The 19,514-nt window shown below is 47.8% G+C and overlaps 6 protein-coding genes across 6 annotated transcripts; 3 read left to right on the forward strand and 3 right to left on the reverse strand.

The window, feature by feature from the left end:
* Positions 1–397: 397 nt before the first annotated feature.
* Positions 398–2,197, forward strand: N7479_006658 (DUF895 domain membrane protein; the record flags this gene model as incomplete). The annotated part of the gene is made up of 4 exons (XM_057254352.1): positions 398–634; positions 775–1,089; positions 1,200–1,828; positions 1,888–2,197. 4 exons carry the CDS (start codon positions 398–400, stop codon positions 2,195–2,197), a joined length of 1,491 nt encoding a protein of 496 aa, XP_057108214.1.
* Positions 2,198–3,567: 1,370 nt separating this feature from the next.
* N7479_006659 (putative mitochondrial dicarboxylate carrier protein) lies at positions 3,568–4,625 on the reverse strand (the record flags this gene model as incomplete). The annotated part of the gene is made up of 2 exons (XM_057254353.1): positions 3,568–3,616; positions 3,685–4,625. The coding sequence occupies 2 exons, from the start codon at positions 4,623–4,625 to the stop codon at positions 3,568–3,570; spliced, it is 990 nt and encodes a 329-aa protein (XP_057108215.1).
* A 5,151-nt stretch (positions 4,626–9,776) lies between these two features.
* Positions 9,777–12,852, reverse strand: N7479_006660 (ankyrin repeat domain-containing protein; the record flags this gene model as incomplete). Its single annotated transcript, XM_057254354.1, has 5 exons — positions 9,777–11,277; positions 11,329–11,929; positions 11,988–12,187; positions 12,238–12,647; positions 12,739–12,852. The coding sequence occupies 5 exons, from the start codon at positions 12,850–12,852 to the stop codon at positions 9,777–9,779; spliced, it is 2,826 nt and encodes a 941-aa protein (XP_057108216.1).
* Positions 12,853–13,304: 452 nt separating this feature from the next.
* Positions 13,305–14,187, forward strand: N7479_006661 (uncharacterized protein; the record flags this gene model as incomplete). Its single annotated transcript, XM_057254355.1, has 3 exons — positions 13,305–13,336; positions 13,390–13,676; positions 13,733–14,187. The coding sequence occupies 3 exons, from the start codon at positions 13,305–13,307 to the stop codon at positions 14,185–14,187; spliced, it is 774 nt and encodes a 257-aa protein (XP_057108217.1).
* Positions 14,188–14,786: 599 nt separating this feature from the next.
* N7479_006662 (uncharacterized protein) lies at positions 14,787–15,740 on the forward strand (the record flags this gene model as incomplete). Its single annotated transcript, XM_057254356.1, has 3 exons — positions 14,787–14,795; positions 14,873–15,173; positions 15,256–15,740. The coding sequence occupies 3 exons, from the start codon at positions 14,787–14,789 to the stop codon at positions 15,738–15,740; spliced, it is 795 nt and encodes a 264-aa protein (XP_057108218.1).
* A 497-nt stretch (positions 15,741–16,237) lies between these two features.
* N7479_006663 (uncharacterized protein) lies at positions 16,238–18,941 on the reverse strand (the record flags this gene model as incomplete). Its single annotated transcript, XM_057254357.1, has 3 exons — positions 16,238–17,925; positions 17,973–18,059; positions 18,116–18,941. 3 exons carry the CDS (start codon positions 18,939–18,941, stop codon positions 16,238–16,240), a joined length of 2,601 nt encoding a protein of 866 aa, XP_057108219.1.
* Between the last annotated feature and the right edge of the window lie 573 nt (positions 18,942–19,514).

The raw sequence follows: 19,514 nt of genomic DNA on the forward strand, positions 1-19,514 counted from the left end.
CACAACTCCCCGCAAATAGAAACCCTCCAATTGTATCTACCACCAATATCTAAGCTCCCTTTGCTCTAAGGCCAGCCACACAAAATATAGCTTCAGCCCGTGACCAAATTCCCCCCAATGCTACCCTGCAACATATGCTATTCTGGATATTGATACATCTATCTCTTAATTACAATTTCTACAATTTCCACACTTCTCATTGGCCTATACTCCTTCAAAACTAAACTGGCAGGGGTACATTCTCCAAGCTTGCTATCTTTTGAATTTTTGTTTTAAAGATCTCTCCATGTCTCCTTTTTGACATCTTCTCTCTCCACACGATACACTCTTAACCCACAACAACACCTTTTATCTAGTTCTATTCTTCTGCGGCCTCCAGCTGCCCCATTCATTCATAATGGATGAACAGAAGACTCCCGTCGAAACCGCCGTCGAGCCAGAGCCCACCTATCGACCCTCGGGATGGATGTACAAGGACAGGAAGATCGGCAAATTCTCCACGAGTTGGTATGCATCGCCTCGCATCCAGTTGGGCATGGTCGCGTTCGTCTGCTTCCTGTGCCCAGGCATGTTCAACGCCCTGAGCGGAATGGGCGGTGGTGGCAAGTCCGACCCCAGCTTGGCTGATAAAATGGTACGATAGACAATCTTTTTGTTTTTTTGGGACTTTTGTTTTCCTAATCTTTTTGTTTTGTTTTTCTTTTCGTCCCCCACTTCTACAATCTGATACTCCGATTGGTCGCATTTCTATAATTTCATCTAACAAAAAAACAGAATATCGCCCTGAACAGTACCTTCGCCGTCGTTGGTTTCTTCGCTGGAAGTATCGTCAACCGCATGGGAGTTCGACTTTCGCTTTCTTTCGGTGGTGTCGGTTACTGCATTTACTCCATCAGTCTTCTCGTCTCCGAGCATGCTTATGTCCCCGGTTTCAATATCTTCGCCGGCGCCTTCCTCGGTGTGTGCGCCGGTCTGCTCTGGGCCGCCCAGGGAACCATCATGATGTCCTACCCGATCGAGCAGCAGAAGGGTCGCTACTTCGCCTGGTTCTGGGGTATTTTCAACGTCGGCGCCTGTATTGGTAGTTTGGTGAGTCCCAGCTCAAGTTCCAGTCCTATTATCTGGCCCTCACAATTGACTATATCACAATTGGCCATATCCAAAACCAAAAAAGAAAAAACTAACATATCCGATTACAGATCCCTCTCGGCCAAAATATCCACGTCAAGGAGAACAAGACCGTCGGCGACGGCACCTACATCGCCTTCATCATCCTCATGTTCGCCGGTGCCGTTCTCGCCCTGTTCATCTGCGACGCCGACAAGGTCGTCCGTCGCGACGGCTCCCGCGTCATCCTCATGAAGCACCCATCGTGGAAATCCGAGATCATCGGTATGTGGGATACCATCCGCGGCGAGCCCTGGATCATCCTGCTATTCCCCATGTTCTGGTCCTCCAACTGGTTCTACACATACCAGCAGAACGCCATTAACGGCGCGTACTTCAACACCCGCACCAAGGCCCTCAACGGATTCCTGTACTGGTTTGCTCAGATCGTTGCTGCTGTGATCATGGGTCCGCTGCTTGATACCGAGCGCATTCGTCGCTCAGTTCGTGCCAAGATCGCTCTGGTTACCCTTTTCGTTCTTACCGTCGTTATCTGGGGAAGTGGATACGCTTGGCAGAAGAGATATACCCGTGAGACTGTGGACCCCAAGACCACTGATTTCAAGGGCTGGGATTGGACTACCTCCGGCTATGTTGGTCCTATGTTCCTTTACTTCTTCTACGGCATGTACGATGCCGCCTGGCAGGGTCTTGTCTACTGGTAAGATTTTCTTCCCTTTTTCTTCCCCGCTATATACATCCCGACTAACATTTCCGCAGGATCATGGGTGCCCTCGGTAACTCCGGCCGTAAGCTCGCCAACTTGGCAGGCTTCTACAAGGGTCTTCAATCCGCCGGTGCGGCCGTGATGTGGTCCCTGGACGAGCGCAAGATCCCCTTCATGAACGAGTACGCCTCGAACTTCGGACTGCTGTGCGGCTCGATCCTCATCGCTGTCCCCGTCGTCTTCTTCAAGATCAAGGACTCCGTTCCCGTCGAGGACGAGCTCGAGGGTACCGGCGAGACCCTCGAGGATGTCCTGCCCCCCGGAGCTATTGAGTCCAGACGTTTGGGCGAGGAGAAGATCTAATCGGAATTAATATGAACTCGAAGAGAATTGGATATTCTTTTTTCTTTTCGTTCTTGCGACGGGCGTCTTGTTGTGGTGGATCTGATGTGAACCTGGCATCTGGGTTTGGGTTGGGGTCTTGATCGAGGACTGCCTTCTGGTTTTTTCATTTTTCATTTTACATTGTTTTTTCTTTTGTGATTCCCGGCTGCTGGCGCGATTCGGTCAGTGCCTCTTTGGGTCTCTATTTTTATGAAAGTCGGGTTTTAATGGTGAATTGTTTTCACTTTCATGATGGAATGTCTATCCTTGTGGTCCTGTTCTGGGCTTGCGTTTGCTGCGCCGGAATGGGATTTATTCACTTAAATAATGGAAAGACTTACATATGTCTATGCTTTTGTCCATTCTAACTAAATGAAGGATATTGATACCTTCTGAACTATCCCTCGATATTGAGAGTAAATGAGTCAAAAATAAAAGTTAGTGCCAAAGCTCACATGCTCAAGTCTACCTAGGGTAGAGCCTTCACCTCCTCTCGACTCTCCGCGAGCCGAGGTATAGTATCCATTCAATATGTCCGAAAAACATTATTCAACATAAAGGAGTTGGTTATAATTAAACAAGGAGAGTGCTGGTATTTCTTTACTAGAAATATATTTATGACTCTTAAACAAATACAAGCCTACATAGACCAGTGGGATAGATTATTTTACCATTTAAAAAAAAGAAAAAGAATGAAATAGCCAAGTAAGCTATCTATCCTAAGGATCCTACCTAACAAATCTATCTCAAGCAGACATCGTGGCCCAAGACTATCGACATACAGTATGATAGAGGCAAAGAAAAGAGCAAGACAAGGGGGTATTCGCTTGTCGAAACGCAGCAAAACAAAAAATAAAAAAACAAGCGAATGAGCAAGGAACCGACAAAAGACTATGCGTTGTATTCGTATTCTGTTGTCGTGCCGATTTTCCGGAGAAGACCTCGTATTCTCCGACGTATTTTCATTTTTCTCCCGGAATGAAAAAAAGAAAAAGAAGTTGCAAGTGGGAAGAACCCTTCGCCGATACCATTTTCCGAATATCCAGGAACCAAATCTACCGTTGGGTACTTTGTCATTGTAGGAGTGGCGGTTTGTGTGATGCACACAGACCAGATGGAGCATAATATTCTCGGATGTTGGATTGGCTGTGTTCCTCCGGACGCTGCGCTTCCCATGGATGTTAAAAATAGCAGATTGTGTCTATTGATAGACTGGCATGCTGAACATATTAAATCGCGGAATTGAGCAATAGGTCGATGCGATGTTGTGTAATCGTTGCGGTGGCAATGTAGCAATGTAAAAGAATGAAACCCGAAAATCCAGGCTTTCAAAAGCCGGTCAAGTAAGCTTACTTGGTGAGAAGGTTGAGATAATCAGCCACGATGAGCGTGACCATTCTATAGATGCGAGTTAGTGGGGTCAAAGGGAGAAAAAAAACCGGGGTAAAATAGTGGGGGCAACTAACGCATGAGGAGCGATCCGAACGTAGTAAGTTCCGAAACCACGATAGAAGCGCATCCAACCCTCTTCCTTGACAACTTTGCGCGCGCAATCAATCAAACCCCTATAAGGAAGCAGACCGGTCCTAGGATCCTTCTGCTGCTTCTGAAGACGAGTCTTGATGAAATCGAACGGCAGAGACAAGAAACTAGCAAAGAATCCCGCAATACCAGAAGCAGCGAACGTCTGATTCTGAGTCGACAGAGAAGTATGCTGCTTAAGCTGCTGCTTAGCCTCGGCAAAGAAAGTCAGTTGACCCATATTAAGAGCCATAGCACGAACAACCGTAGGCGAAGCACCCGCCCACAAAGCAGCGAGTCCCTCGGCACGAGTAATACGACCGAGAGCATCGAAGACGGAACGGTAGTTCGCGCGAGCCTCGGGAGCCTTCAGGCCGTCGGACTGCATGCGCACCAGGGCCAGGTCAGCCGGGTTTCCAATCATAGCTGCGATTCCGCCGGCGGTTAGTCCTGCCGCGGCACGTTCAGCGAATGTGACTTTGCGGTTTGCGGCCTCGGCGCGCGCATTGAGCTTCTTGATGAAGGTTTCGAAGAAGCCCAGGCGCGCCGTGGTGTAGACTGCTTGGCGGAGGATTCCGGCCGACAGGCCCGTGTACAGGTCGAGGACTTTGCCCGAGGCAATGATGTCGCGGGTGATGCCGAGGGCGGAGGGACGGGGTCCGGTGCGGCCTCCTTCGCCGGCGAGCTGCAGGCGGACCTTCACCATGTCGACGGGCTGGATTACAGCTGTGGCGGTCATGCCGGCTAGTCCGCCGTTCAGGAAGGGGAGGGCGGTGCGGGTGTAGGGGTGGTGCAGGAAATCTGCGGGATTATCAATGGCGGATTTGGTTGCGTGCTGTGCGGAGACGGCAGCGTTGCTAGCGGTGTCTTTGACAGTGGATGCCATCTTGAAATAGTGGATGCTAGATACGGGTCAGTATAATGTACGAGGTGTATGTGTTGAAGGTCGAGACCAGGGGTGAGGCACTAACAATGAGAAAAGCTGTTCGGAGGGTTAGTAGGATCTCTTTGGTGGATTTAGAAGCCACGGGGGTTGTTCAGTGTGTTGGACCATGGTACTTACAGATGACGTAGTTTGGTTATGGGGGACTCAGTATGATCACCAGATCAACAGATTAACGGTGCTGAACAAGTTGGAGAGTGAAGAGTAGAAAGGAAGGATAATAAAGGAGACACAAGAAAAGTCACAGGACAGAGTAGGTGCGGGGTGCTTTATGTTATAGATTCAACTCATTCTGGTACAACGGGGTCTGAGCTTGTCTATATACTATCACAAGCAACACGTCCGAACCGGAGATTGTCCCCTACCTACCGATGACTCCCCTATAGAGACTAGACACATACCTGTAATATGGAGACAACACTAGACAGTATTGAGCGAAAGTCGCTAGAACCCAGGCCTCCCCAAGGTTTGCGTGTTGGGCCAATGATATTAACATCGTGTTATTAATCGAATTAATCGAGTTAATATGCACGAACGTGGACATGCCTGCACGCTATGGAGCTTGTCGAAATGCGGGGAATTAGCTTGACGATCCTTCGACCTTTGACAATATTATATTTAGTTGAGAGTTATCTGTATATCCCAGCATTGTGTTGAATATTATTTAGTATCTAATACCAGAACAAAATACCATATCCCTCAACCTCATCCCTCTATACTAAAAAGAACGGCATATATATTAGTGGCACGAGCTAAATTCGGAATCCCCACCACTAAAACCCCTTTCGTTCTCCCCCACGAGAAAGTATCGGGATCCCGTCCAGACTGATATACCCGAACACCGCATATGCCTCTCCGGGCCAATCTCGGAGAAGTGAAAATTCATACTACAGAAGCCCGGTAACCTGTTCAAGACCTCAACCTACTCCCAGCACAAAACAAAACATTCAATACAAAACGCACGGATTAGCCGTATATCGGATGACGATTTAATTCTCGGCTCCACAGCCACAATGCCTAGTATTCACTAGACAGGACTAGCCCATTGCCCGGATAAGTACGATCGGATAAGCCTGATCGGCTATAGTAATTTTCACCCGCTCCCTCGGGTCTTGACCCGAGCCTGTCTACACAGCAGTCCAATCGGCCTGCCACAATTACACTGACACTATCCCCGTGGGCCCCGCCCTTGCGCCAAACCCCCCAGTCGCCGACCAACCCCGGTCAACAACCAATCCCATGCATTGAAATTCTAAAGGATGCGCCCCCCTTTCCTTGCGTGGAGATGGATTCCTTGCGTGGAGCTGCGGCTCTCGCTATTATTGTTCAGTCGACAGGGCTAGTTTGTATACATTCCTCCGGTTTGGGGCTTATTTTGGCTCTTTTCCGCCGATGACCGGAAATAATTATGTCAGACAAGCTTCTGCGGTGGATACGGCTGGGCCTGGTGCTGCATCTACTGCGTGGTGTTGGTTGTTTGTGCCGATTACGGATATAAGGTGTCGACTTTCAACGTTTCAAGAGGACCGGGCATGTCGGTAAGAGGTAGCGGAGGACTGTTCTCCGGGAACAGCGTCATATTTTCGTTCGGGGGTACGACCCCCTGAATATTGATCCTGGATGTGGCACGGGGAAAGAACGGGATCTTTTTGACGGGCTTGGTGGTCGAATTGGGGTGGAAGGTGAGCAGAGCGATGCAAGACTAGGCTATGAACAGTGAATGCCCAAGAGAAACTTAGCCTCGGGTATTAACAGAAATAGTATTTGACTTGCTAAAACCAGGTTCCAAGGTTTGAATCGTTATATCCCTCAACGTCCGAGGCCCCCGGTGTAAACCAAACCCAGGACTTCGAAGTACAGCGAAGACGCAATACCCAAGCAGCAACTGCGAATAGCCACGGGCCTTTCCGATGACTAGGAATAAATTCAGCGATTTGCATCATCCTCGGACAAAAACAGAATCACATTCTCGGAGACAGCCGTCCACGAACTCTGTTGTTACTTGTAAACTAACCAGCGCTATTACTACCCCAGTCCAAGTGATCGTGAGATTCTGAGCATGCAATATTCCCCAAAGTACTCCATGAAATCCGGGATCCACTCCGTGCCTAGCTCAGCCCTGAATAATTCCCCAACAATGTGTCAATCAAAAACATAGCGCACCACCACACTCCCTTCACGGGAAGCGTTCTCGGCAAGTCGGGAACTCCACCGGCCTCAAGCCTCGATTTAGCCACACGGGCCCGCCGGCATGCGAATTCGGGAGTGTTTCTTGTATATGAAATTCCTGAACAGGGGTTTCGCATTGAAGAGCCGGGGACGGGATTTAAGAGCGGGAGTGAGGCTTTTTTGCTTGCAGGTTCCAGGTACCTCGCTTTGACCCTCTGACATATGACCTCTGAATATCTTTGGCTAGTTCCTTTTTATTTGCGTCTTGCATGTGTCTTTGGCTATTTTATTGCTGATCTATGTTCTACGCTAAAAGGGTTCTGCATCTATTGAGTGGAATGATCAAATTAGGAGTTCTTTTCGGACCTATCCAACCATCCAACCACCTGAGTTGTACAGAGCAGTTAACAGGTAGAATTACAAGCTCTGCTAGGCCTAGTTCTCTTCCCGACATACGGGTTGAGAGTTGGAACGCTAGATCCATCGTAAAGTCCCCAGTACCTTTATGGAAATCAGCAAGATACTCCCTAAATTGTTTGTGTGAGTTAGCAACAAAGCTGCATCGCACGTTGCGAGCAGGATCAAAAGTGCAAACATCCGACCGAGACGTGGTACCATAGATAATCCAAATCGCATATGTCAGACCGGCAGTCGTAGTGTGGGGTGAATTGCGGTGCTCTTCAAGAAAAGACTCGAAACAGCCCGTCATTTGATAAAGGGCGTAGTATTTCAGATTATTGGTGAACTAACGCTCGGCAAATGAGCACACCTTCGCATTGAGCACAATGGCATCTCGTATGTAGCTTCGACGAATAGGTGAAGAGTCGTTCCACCATCTGAAGAGTAATTAGTAGGCTGAGAGACAAGCCTTGGAATTTTTGATACTTTGGTAGATTCACTGTCTGGAGGAGATTTGTCTTCGGCCTCTTCTGGTTCTGGTTCAAATTCCCGGTTGCCTCTTTCATATGTCTTTGGTTACTTTCTTGCTGATCTATATTTGACACTAAAAGGGTTCTGCATCTAGCCTATTCAATAACCTGGGTGGCACAGTGGTTGGCAAATGGAATAACTGACGCTCTTGTATCTAGTATTCCCATCCTGACGTAAGGACGGAGAGTGCAATGGCCGGGCCCAACATCAATTGTCCAGTTTCTTCGAGTTCGCCCAAATTGTCCTTGATCATCATGCGAAGTTGTCACAAAGTTGCAAAGCCCGCTGCGAGCAGAATATATCACACAAGACTCCTATCTCTTTATTATATTGATGTCAGCTAGGATCCTCTAAAACAACCCCGACTAGGACAAGCTCGCCTTGAACATCGCGAGCTTGCCCGGACAAGTCGTACCTAGTAGAGCAGAGATAAATTAGAAAGTAGTCAGCTGCCTCTTTGTTGAAGTTCGGTTGAGTCTATTTTGAGTAGCCAGGGCAGAGATACCATGGACTAACGTGCGAGTGTAGATATAATAAATGATCTGTACCTAAACCCTAATATCTAAAAGCCACCTCAGTGTCATGACCTCTCCCAATAAGGTTCGCAGGACTCGATGTATATAGATATATAACCTCGCTTATCCGCGTACAACTATACTAGTAGAACTCGGAGTATATATAAGCAACTCAGAGTTCAGTTTAAATATAAGCGGTACTAGTGTTATATATTCGCAGTAGTATCGTAATACTCTTCTCACTCTGATTGATATATACAAGACCCTATATACGCAGGCGTATAGCGGCCAGGGGTCGGATGCGGTCTTTTGTAGTATTGGTGCTTGAAATTTCCTTAGGATGCCTGAATTAAAGCTGGCAAAAAAATATAAATATCTGAATTATTTTAACACATTCATTAGTAAGCAATACTTGAATCCATCCATGGATCTATTCTTCCAAGGTCAAGATGAACGCCTTAAAAATAGGCAACAGGTGCGACGCTATTCGCATTCATACAAATCCTAGGATCCCTTATTTCTGTAGGTCGATAAGTTTGGCGATATGATTGGTTCAAAATTGTTGAGAAATTAGTTATTTGGACGATCAGACGGCTTCAACGCTAGAGAATGTTAAATTTGAGGCATTGTATAAGTATAAATAGCTTCACTATCGTTAGATGAGGAATTGTGCTCGGTTGGGGGGCTTCAACACCCAGAAATGGGTGATTTCGGAGATTTGTATAGTGGGAATAGCTTCAATGTAGGAGCTTCGTTTACAATACACTGTATAGAGCGGTGTGAAAAGGCGGTAGAAAATCGGGTATATTCAGGCACCAATACTAAACAAAACCGCATCCGACCCCTGGCCGCTATACACCTGCGTAAACGTAGCAAACCCCTTTTTATAGACGACAAGAATAAGTCAAACAAAAAAAATGTGTGATCTTCTGATGCTTTGCTCTTACCATTGGGCTCACCATAAATTCCCTAGTGTTTGATACAAAGTCTCTCTTCTTACTCTAATATCAATCCCTAGTTAGCTCTCGCTTCTCATATCCTTATCTTACTAAGGACGTCTACCAAATCCTTCAGTCTACCGCAAGCACATTACGACAGATACTTCTCGTCCTCACGTACAAAGACCGCAGTCGGGACCTCATTGTCATTGATCACGAGGTGCAGACCTATTTAGGATCTCAACTCCCTCCTTCTCCTCCTTTACACGAACGACCTCGACTCTTCCATCTTTCTCGAGCTACTAGGCGACGTTCATCATGGAACTTACAGAAGAAACCCCATTCCATGTTACTAGCTAGTTCTTTCTTAAAGAAAAAAGTGCATTCATTTCAAGATTCATAGTACAAAGAAAGGAAGAGAAAGAAAGAAAGATAGAAAGAAATCGAGGAATCGAGGTCCTTTATCTCTTTCTTTCATATCAAACTCCTAAGGCGGTCACAACTGGTAGAAAACTATTTCGTGAAAGATATCCCTACTGTTTCTACTTGACAACGTAACTTTTCGCGTCGGCCCCTTTCTCGACGAGGACGTGAACGATCTCTTCATATCCTTCAGAAACGGCAGCAGTAAGAGCGCTCCCGTAGTTTCCACTCGATAACTTAAGGTTCGGGTCGGCCCCGTTCTCAATAAGGACTTCAACTATCTCTTTCTTTCCTTTAGAAGCAGCAGCAGCGAGAGCGCTCTCGTAGTTTCCACTCGGTAATATAAGGTTTACGTCGGCCCCGTTCTCGATAAGCACTTCAACTATCTCTTTATATCCTCCCCAAGCGGCAGCAACAGCGAGAGCGCTCCCGTAGTTTCCACTCGATGACTTAAGGTTCGGGTCGGCCCCGTTCTCGATAAGGACTTCAACTATCTCTTTCTTTCCTTTAGAAGCGGCAGCAGCGAGAGCGCTCCCGTAGTTTCCACTCGATAACTTAAGGTTCGGGTCGGCCCCGTTCTCGAAAAGGAGTTCAACTATCTCTTTATATCCTCCAGCAGCGGCAGCAACGAGAGCGCTTCTGTAATAGCCACTCGTTGAAACGCGGTTCGTTTCTATCCCTCGTTTTATAAGTGTCTCACAGATAGGTTTACAACCTGCCATGGCAGCAAGTTCCAAGAGAGTTCTGCCATCCCCGCTGGTTTGTGAGACTGTGACTTCCGCGTTGTCCCACCAGTCCCGTAAGAGAATGTAGAACGAGAAGCGGCACATAGCGCAAATTGTGACCTCTTCTGGAGATATTTCCCACTTGCTGATCTTCCACGAGAAACTCGACGGTAGGATGTTAGAATGGAAATCAAGGCTACGATACCAGGCGCGGTATTGAAAACTGCTCTCGCCGGGAGAACCAAGAAAACTCTTCAAAAGCTTCGCTAAAAAAGGGTCTGCTTCTTGCCCTTCTTTGCTGATTTGTTCTTCGTATGTTCTAACATGATTCACCCAGTGATATCGCACATATGTTTCCCACGGATGAACGAGACCAAGCTTGTTCGGTGATTTCATGTTATGCTTGTCGCCTGAGCTTTTTTCAACGCTTTCGTAGGTCGGGTTCTCATACGGCTCAATTAGAAGCTTGAGACACACTTGAGCAGCATGACAATGAGCCTGCCGAAGACCCCAGTGGTTGACTTCAAAGTATTCCACTACTGACAGGTGCGAGAACCTCCAAACCTTTCTCTGAGAGTCAAAAAGAAGAAGGTTCTTGCATAGATCTAGTAACTCTGATTCGGTGATCTCCTTTTCAGAGTTGATGGAATTTGTGTCGGAATCAATGCGAATTGCGGACAAAAGCTCATCGCTGCTGAGAGGTGTGCAGGCACTCATCACCCACTTGCACGCGCGATCCACGAGGGCCTTCCAATGCTGAGTTTTCGCAATATTTCCGTATATCTCATCGTATGCTTCTTTGAGACCAATCGGAAGTCTCCCAAGCCTATCCCGGATGTCTAATTCAGTTGGCAATTCAAGCACCTGTTTAATCTGTAGGTACGCCCACTGGAACCTGCCTTCTATGAGCTAAATCCTGAAAACCCCTCAACCAAGCGGAACTTACATTCCGTCACTGCCTTCACAGAGGATTCTGACGATGTCGCTCCGCAGTGATGGGGATATCGGCATCCATTGTCTAGGCTTGTCTATTTCGGCATTGACAAATTTCTCAATGTCACCTTGATTATTTATCGCGCGGATCTCAATGCTCTTGCCAGAGAACTGCGTCTTGATATCAAAGTCGGGTCGACTTGAGATGAAGACCTTGAGCGGCTGATCAGATTTGGATACTAGGTCCTGGATCACATTGATGAGACGCCAGCGCTGCTCCTTATCACATTCGTCCAGGGCATCGATAATGATGGTGGTGTGAGAGTACCCATTTACCGATTCCAGTATTTGAATCTTGCATGCCTCGAAACCAAGGTGAGATCCCTGACGTCTCGCTTCATCGCTGACGGACTGGAGCCTTTTCCGTATATGTCCAGTACTTCCAACAGCGGTTGAGAGTTGGCGAACGTAGCTTTGAAGGACGCAAAGAGGATCGCTTTGATTCTTTTCATTCCGATTGCAATAGAAATATGCGAAACCCGCATGGGTTGGTGAGCTTTTAAGCAGATCCTGAACATGGTCGATTACCCTGGAAGTGAGGTATGTTTTCCCGGCTCCCATTAGAAATGTTAACGTCACGGAAGTCTAAAATAATGGCCTTCGTGCGCTTACTCGAGCCTTGGAGCCACAGAACTGCCGATGACTTCAAGTCCCACCATTTACAAAAGTCTCCTTTTTGCAGCAACCACTCGCATGTGCCGGGAGTTCGAGACTCTGCTCTAAGAATATGATGCTTTCCATATGGTATTGGCGAGATCCATTCTAGAATCTCGCGCTCAGCATTGGCATCTATCCGTTCCAGAACCAATTCTCTTCCGATATCATTAGCATTGACTTCCTTATAAGTATTTCCATCACTTACACCTGGTGCTGAATGATAGGGATCTCCGCTGCGAGGTTGAGAAGCTCTCTCAGATCAGATCGACTTGATAGATCACAAGATTTCTCACAGTCGTCTGCGGCTTGCAGTAACTGCTTTTCACTTCCAGAAAGCTTGTCGATATGGCTTCGCGCAATTTCGAGCTTGAATACAGCATCTATCTTGGCCTTGCTCTGCTGGCGTCTTACCATGAAGGCAAGGAATGACTGTACTCCAGCATAAGTATGAACAATGATTGCGCTCAATTTACCCAAGATGTCTTCAGGCGGGCGGAGAGCGGGATCTGGAGCCATATATAATTGTTGGTACATATCACATCGTACGAGCAGCGAAGCGACATCGGCAATTCCAGTGAGGACAAACCCTTTTAACTCGTGGTGTGCAGTCAAAATCTAAAGTAGTCAGCTTCATTGTTGAAACAAATAGATTATCCGAGGTCCGTATTGTCCAGATGCAATGCGCTCGAACTTATGGTCTGCTTACCACGATAACAGATCGAACAGCAGCCCATGGCAGGGCAGCATGAACAGGGTCAAAGCTGACAGCGACATCTCCGACGGAAAGAAACTTGTTCAATATCGATAAAAAGTTGTCCATAGGTGTCGTTCTGTTTATCAGTAGGTGATTTTACTTCTGTATGAAGAGATCAACGTAGCAAAGCCCCTTTTATAGACGATAAGAATGAGTCAAACAGGAAAATTTGTGACCTTTCTAAGGGTGCTTTGCTCTCGTCATTGGGTTCGCCATAAATTCCCAAGTGTTTGATACAAGTCTCATTTCTCACTTTGATCTCAATCCTCGGCTAGCTCTCACTTCTCATGGCATTCTCATAGCCTCACCATACCAAGGACATCTACCAAGGCTTTGAGTTTATCCCAAGTCAATTACGACGAATCTTTCTCATCCCATGCGAAGACCACAGTCGGGATCTCTCAGACCACGAAGTAGAGATCTCTTTATTCTCTCAATTCCCCTTCTTCTCCTCATTCTCCTTTACACGAAAGACCTTGACTCTTCCATCTTTCTTGAACCACTTCGCGACATTCATCATGGAACTTACAGAAGAAACCCCATTCCAAAGGTAACAAATTCATTTCTTCCTTTACCCTGTGCAAGCGCTGATGACCGAAAAAGCATGTACAGCGAAAAGCCGATTAAGGCCGTTGTTGGGGGAGGCAAGACCATTTTCTACATCCATCCCGGTGCCCTGCTTCAAGGCTCGTCTGCGTTGACCGCCAGAGTGACTGGGTCATGGAAAACTGCCGGGCAAGAAACACTGGATTGGTCCGATTTCGATGAAGAAACCATGAATTGCGTCTTGAAGTTTTGCTATACTCGCGAATACAATGTCCCACAACATTCGTGTTCAAGCAAGGGAGAAGCAGCACCAGAAAAATCAGCAGTATCACCTGCTGAAGATAGTATGTCTACCGGACTTTTAACAGCTCGGCGCTCAGCCTACTGACTACTTCTCTAGATGCTAGGTCTGGCTCCCCTCCGATGGGCCGAAACCACAATGGGGAAGCTATTGTGATACATGCAAAGGTCTACTCATTTGCTCATCGTTATCTTGTGGGTAACCTACAAGACTACGCCCTTTTTCAAATGAGAATTTGTTTGAACGCCTTACTCGGAGAGCACACCATTTCATACTGCCCAAATCATATCTACATAAAAGACGCGATTCAAATCATCTACGGCAGCACAATCTCACGGGAGGAGATTGGCATGGATCCTGCTCGCAGGGAGCTTTGCAACTTCGTTGCCACTTCCCCTGGGGACTTCCGCCTCCATTTTGTCACGCCCCAGGAAGAGAATGGGGAGTTTATGGTTGACTTAGCTTTCCGGCTTTCGGGTCGGCTTGCTGACTTTGAGTATTCCAACTCTGTCTTGGAAAAGAAAACAGGGACAAAAAGACGAAGAAATCGCTGAGATAGAGGGTCACTACTCGCCTCAACAACCGCAGGATCCCCGGATTTACTTTAACTAGTCAATATACACCTAGCTAGGATTCAAACAATTGCTAGTCAGATTGATTTGCTGGATTTATTTGCTCTACCATGAGTGATATGCAGAACCCTTTCAGCGTACGTACATCATCGAACTCTGCTGTTGCTAAGTTACCTCTGTAAAGTGAAAGAAACGGCAACTGAGAATAATACGGGCCGGATGGACAGAATAGCCTTTGGCCTACTCCTTTTTATTTACTTTTCAAGTGCAGTTACATATTTTTTGAAGGAAAAAAAGTATACACAAAACAGCTTTAAATTAATGTGAAATTGACAAACGACGCCTATTATACAGGTATCTATACACACATGATCTTTCCACGGGGTTCCATGGTACCATCAATTGTATAGTTCATTATGTTTGCCATGTATGTAGTTTTCATGGTGATGTTTGGATTCTTTCCTCTCTCTTTATTATCTACATGGATCCTCTTCATTCAACATAGGCTCTGTTCATTCCGCTGGCCTTTTTAATTGACTGCTGGGATATGTAACGGAGAAGAACTCTGTGTGGCATTCATCATGGGCTCGGTAAATGGGCAACCATTTGAAAGGTACATACATACTGACATCATTTCATCTCCATGGCCTCAGTCCAATACTAATAGCCGAAAAGCGTTTTTGCAGATGCCCCAATGAAGGCTATTGTTGGCAAAAGCAAAACCATCTTCTATGTCCATCCCGGTGTCTTGCGGCAGGGCATATCTGCGTTGACTGCTATGGTGGCCGGGCCATGGCATAAGGCCGGAGAAAAAGTAATAGACTGGTCCTGTTTTGATGAAGAAACTATTAACTGTGTCCTGGGATTTTGTTACGGTCAACGGCCATATTGTATCCCATGGCAGTCAGCTATCAACAATGGAGAGTCCGTACCAGAGTCAGTATTAACAAAATCAGATGCCGAGGAAGGTAGGTCTACCAAAAGCTTCCAATGTTCGAAAGCTCCAGGGATCAGTTCTCAACTTACTCATTATTGTTTCTCTTTGCCTAGATGCTGAGCCTAAATCCTCGCCTACCATCCGAAGCTACACGGGGGATGCTATTGTACTGCATGCAAAAGTCTATTCATTCGCCCATCATTACCTCGTTGATGATCTACAAAGCTTTGCCTTGATGCAGATGAAGGACTGCTTTGAGCCATGTCTAAAAGAATACAGCTCTTCTCCCAAAGCAACTTGTCGCTGTCTTGCAGACGCGATCCAGATCATCTATGGAAACACATTCTCGTCAAATAATAACGTGAATCCTGCTCGCAAACAAATATCTGGGTTTATTGCCGCCTCCTATGATAAGCTAAGTCACTATTTTGCTCACTTTCATGAAGATACTGGGACCTTCATGATTGACCTAGCTTTCGAGTTGTCGAGACTGCTCCAGTCAATGAAGGCTGACCTTATAAGCAAGGAGTATCAAATTGATGCTCTTCTTCCTCCTGAACCAAAAAAACAAAGGTGTAAAATTCAGCCACTGCGCTAAACGCGCTTACAGAGGAACATGTGTGACTTGGCTCATTTAGCCATGCTTACTCCGATAATCCTTTCTTTCTTTCTTTTTGGCGCTCATGGAAGCTTGAGTTGGAAACTTGCTGGTCATTGAAATTCGAAATTTGTGCGAGAGCTTTTGAGCATGGTATTAGACCCATATGAAAAGTTCACTTGTTTGCAACTTTTAATACTTAGATCTATACGAAAAGTCCATCGCAATTAAATAATATCTACATACCTACCTAGTGAGTTGGCTTATATCATGCATAAGAAATGACCTCGGGAGCTTCAATGCTATGTAATATAAAATGGTTCTTTTGCGCGAGACATATGCTGCACGTATAGTATAAAAGACCGAGACATCCTCCCGGACTTAGATTTACAGTTCTTACACGTTTACACGTCCGCAACGCTTTCTTGGGAAATAACCGGAAGATTCCAACTCGGCAACATTAGGATGGAGCTTAAAAGGGATAGTCGGTCATTAAATCACCGTAACCGGCCGAGCAAAGCAAGGGCCAAGCTCTCCGCCATAACGCGGACCTTGCTGCAGGGTTCTTCCGTCTCGACCTCTTCCACCCCGATTTGTGCCTCCAAGAGCTCCTGCTCTAGTCGCTGTTGCTCCACGACTTCGTCGTGCTCGTCCGTTTCCTCCTCCTGTTGGCTCCGTTCCATGAGCCGTCGGACCCACGTATTCACAGACGCGTGAGTCGATGACGACACGCTGGACGGAGTTGTCTCGAATGAAGCGGTAGATATATCGCTCTCGACCACCTCCAGCCGTGTCTCCCATGTGGATATGTCCGTGTCTGGCATGGTGATCCGTAGGAAGTCGGTCAGCCCGCCAACTACTTGAAGGGAGCTTAGGGGTTCTTCTTCTTCTTTTTGTTGGTTTTGCTGTTGTTGTTCTTCATGTTGTTGATGGAGTTGCTGTTCCCCTTCCTCGGGTGTCATCTCGACGGGGGCGCCATGAATGCGCACGAAAGAGTATTGTAGGAAGGGCTTGTCCTCGCCCCATTCACTTTTAGGATCTCGTCGATTTACAAGAACCACCCAACCCCCGCGTGGGATCTCTCCCAGCCGGACACTGCAGGGACTGTTGAGATCCGGCTCGGGGTCGAAGAAGCCCAGGGGAATGGGACGTACGCCCAATTCATCTGCCGCTGATGATGCCGTTTTAATGGACCGGGGTGGACTGTGGGGGCTCCCGTCACGGATAGGAGGGAACAACCACAGCCCCCAATTATAGGCGAATCGTAAGATCGCCTTGTCAGGTTGTATTTCTGGGCCCAGGGCTCGGAGGTATCCGAGGAATCGGATGGCGAAATCCCCCGCGGTTAACATGGTATTTTCCATACAGTAGTAGCTCGTATATCCAGTGCTAGAACCGTTCGTGCTGTCAAACATGAAGAGGCGTATCGTAGAAAAGACCGTAGGAGTGAAGGATGTGTGACTGGGACTAATCGTCAGGGACGAAGGAAGATATTCGCGACTGCGTAGACCAGCTAGGAAAGCGGAGGTCGAATAGATGGTTTTCGACTTTATGGTGTGGTTGGAGTCACTCTCACATTGTTTTAGTATATGCGAGTGGAAACGAGCTGATATATCGTCGTTCATATGGTCCGGCCGATGTACAAGGCAGATTTGTTTAAGGGATGTCGACTGCGCCAGGGCTGCTGCAAGATCACCGAAGCCCGACTCTGCGAATCGGGGCTGGTCAACACAGATACTCAGTACAGACACAGCCCGAAGCTCATCTGATCTTATAGCGGCGGTAATGATATGAGATGATAGGTTAAATACCACCCAGTTAAGTTGCTGACACGCCGCATATGCAACACGCAGGACCTGGCTGGAGAACATAAATGGACCAAGCCTGTAGGGTTCGTCTTCAAGTCTCTGCTGCAGTCTCCAACGGAACTGGGAAATAAGTTGAATGTTGACCACAGGCTTTTCTCTCTTCTGGAGGGGTCCGCGGGTGGGTTCCTGGGTGAGATCGAGCAGATCGTCAATCACACGGTCGATCTCTGCTGGGACTAGTGGTGGGGGCTCAGTCAGTGTGGTCCTGCTGGAGGATGGTGTTGACGCCTCTTTTGTATCAGGCGGCCGGTCGTCTGTTATAGTGTAGCCGACCATATAGTCTGGCGGCTTGACGGTAGACTTAGGAGGTCGAATGTCTGATAGGGCGATTAGCAGATGCGATGGATGGGACGGAGTCACTGACAGTTCCGGATGCTCGAGAGAACCCGTCTAGAAAGAGACGGACCAGGAGGAACCACCTCTGGCGGGACTAACTCTGATGGCCAGATATCTATCGTTTCCCCGTTAGCACAGGTAGCATCGTGCGGATTCCCCTGAGGAACGTACAATCCAAGGAGGTCGCATCCGCCTGCGGCCTCAGCTCCAGTTGTTCGACAATGTGTAGCGACTTCAGATCCGACCAGTGGTAATACTCCCCTATCCACTGAAAGATCGATAGCAGCTCTCGGGGACGCGGAAGGTCCAGGACCACATCCGGCTCCTGGGCTGGTGGAGGGTCTTCGACAGGATCCCAGCCCCCCGTGTCGCTGTGCCACGAAAGCTGGGCCATGTAGCGCATGTTGAACGCCGCAATGCCATACTTAACACCGCTATTTAGATCAGAGATATCTAGCACGATGAGGCCATACTCTTTGCAGTCGCCCCGGAATACCGTCGACAGCGGCTGGAACTGGACGTCGCCGATGCGGGTCCAGTATCTGTGGTCGCCCCGTAGCAACGCCAGTAGTAAGCACGTCGCAGTGAAGGGAAACGTGCGGACTGCCTCATCCCGCCATGGCAGTGCTGGCAGTGGTTCCACGCGCAACCGACGCTTGCTCGGAGGCACATAAAGGGGCTGCGGGCGATCAGGCACACTGGGCCGTTCATTAACAGGAGGCTCGTGAGAGCGACGATACCAGTCCTCCGCGATCGCCTTCTCCGCCTCAAGCGGGGCGCGGTTGGCAGGATCTGAGAGAATCGCGATCAGCGCGAGGGTGTCGGCCGCCATGTGCTCCACTCGTGTCCCTGATCCTCTTGCGTTGTATTTCTCAGGGTGCTGGCGGTAGGCCACGGAGAGGGTGCGACTGACGCCGCCGGAGCCGACATTGGCGACCATCGCAAAGAGGTAGGAACGCTGGATCTTGTAGTCAACACTGATATAGCCCGACCTCATTGTGTTGGAGCCGTTAGGAATGAGGAAATGGTGTCCGTCTGGGGGCAAAGAGCAAAAGAGGGGCCGGTCTTGGCCAAGGAACCAGCGACAATCAAGTTTTTATATTGGCCACTGTCAGGAGAAAAAAACATATATGCTGCGTGATTGACTCATGACCAGCCCGCCGGGAGGCCACAGCCGACCAGAATCATCTAATAGACCACGATCTTTACCACGAATTTATGAACAAACTTAGGGACAAGGACAGGGACAGACAAATTGGTATTATCTGTAACTATCGACCCGCGCGCATATAGGGAATACAAAGGATTGGTTCGAGGACATGGTCGAATAACTTTAGTTAACAATCGCTACTCAGAAAAGGCCCTACCCTCTGGGGTATGGTTCCCTGCGGTCTAAGAGCCAGAGAAGGGCGATGGTATCGTGAAGATGATATATTTGACTTAACGCCTGCTAGAACCGACTATGGCCTTAGAGTCTCTGGCGAAAGATTAGGTGGGAAGCGGTAAGTCTAGAAAGAGATTTGAGGTTGGGAACCACCTATCGTTAAAACATGCTGACGGGGCTCAAGAT

This window comes from Penicillium vulpinum (genome assembly GCF_028829585.1).
Source record: "Penicillium vulpinum strain IBT 29486 chromosome Unknown utg000003l_segment0_segment0, whole genome shotgun sequence".
Lineage (NCBI taxonomy): Eukaryota > Fungi > Ascomycota > Eurotiomycetes > Eurotiales > Aspergillaceae > Penicillium > Penicillium vulpinum.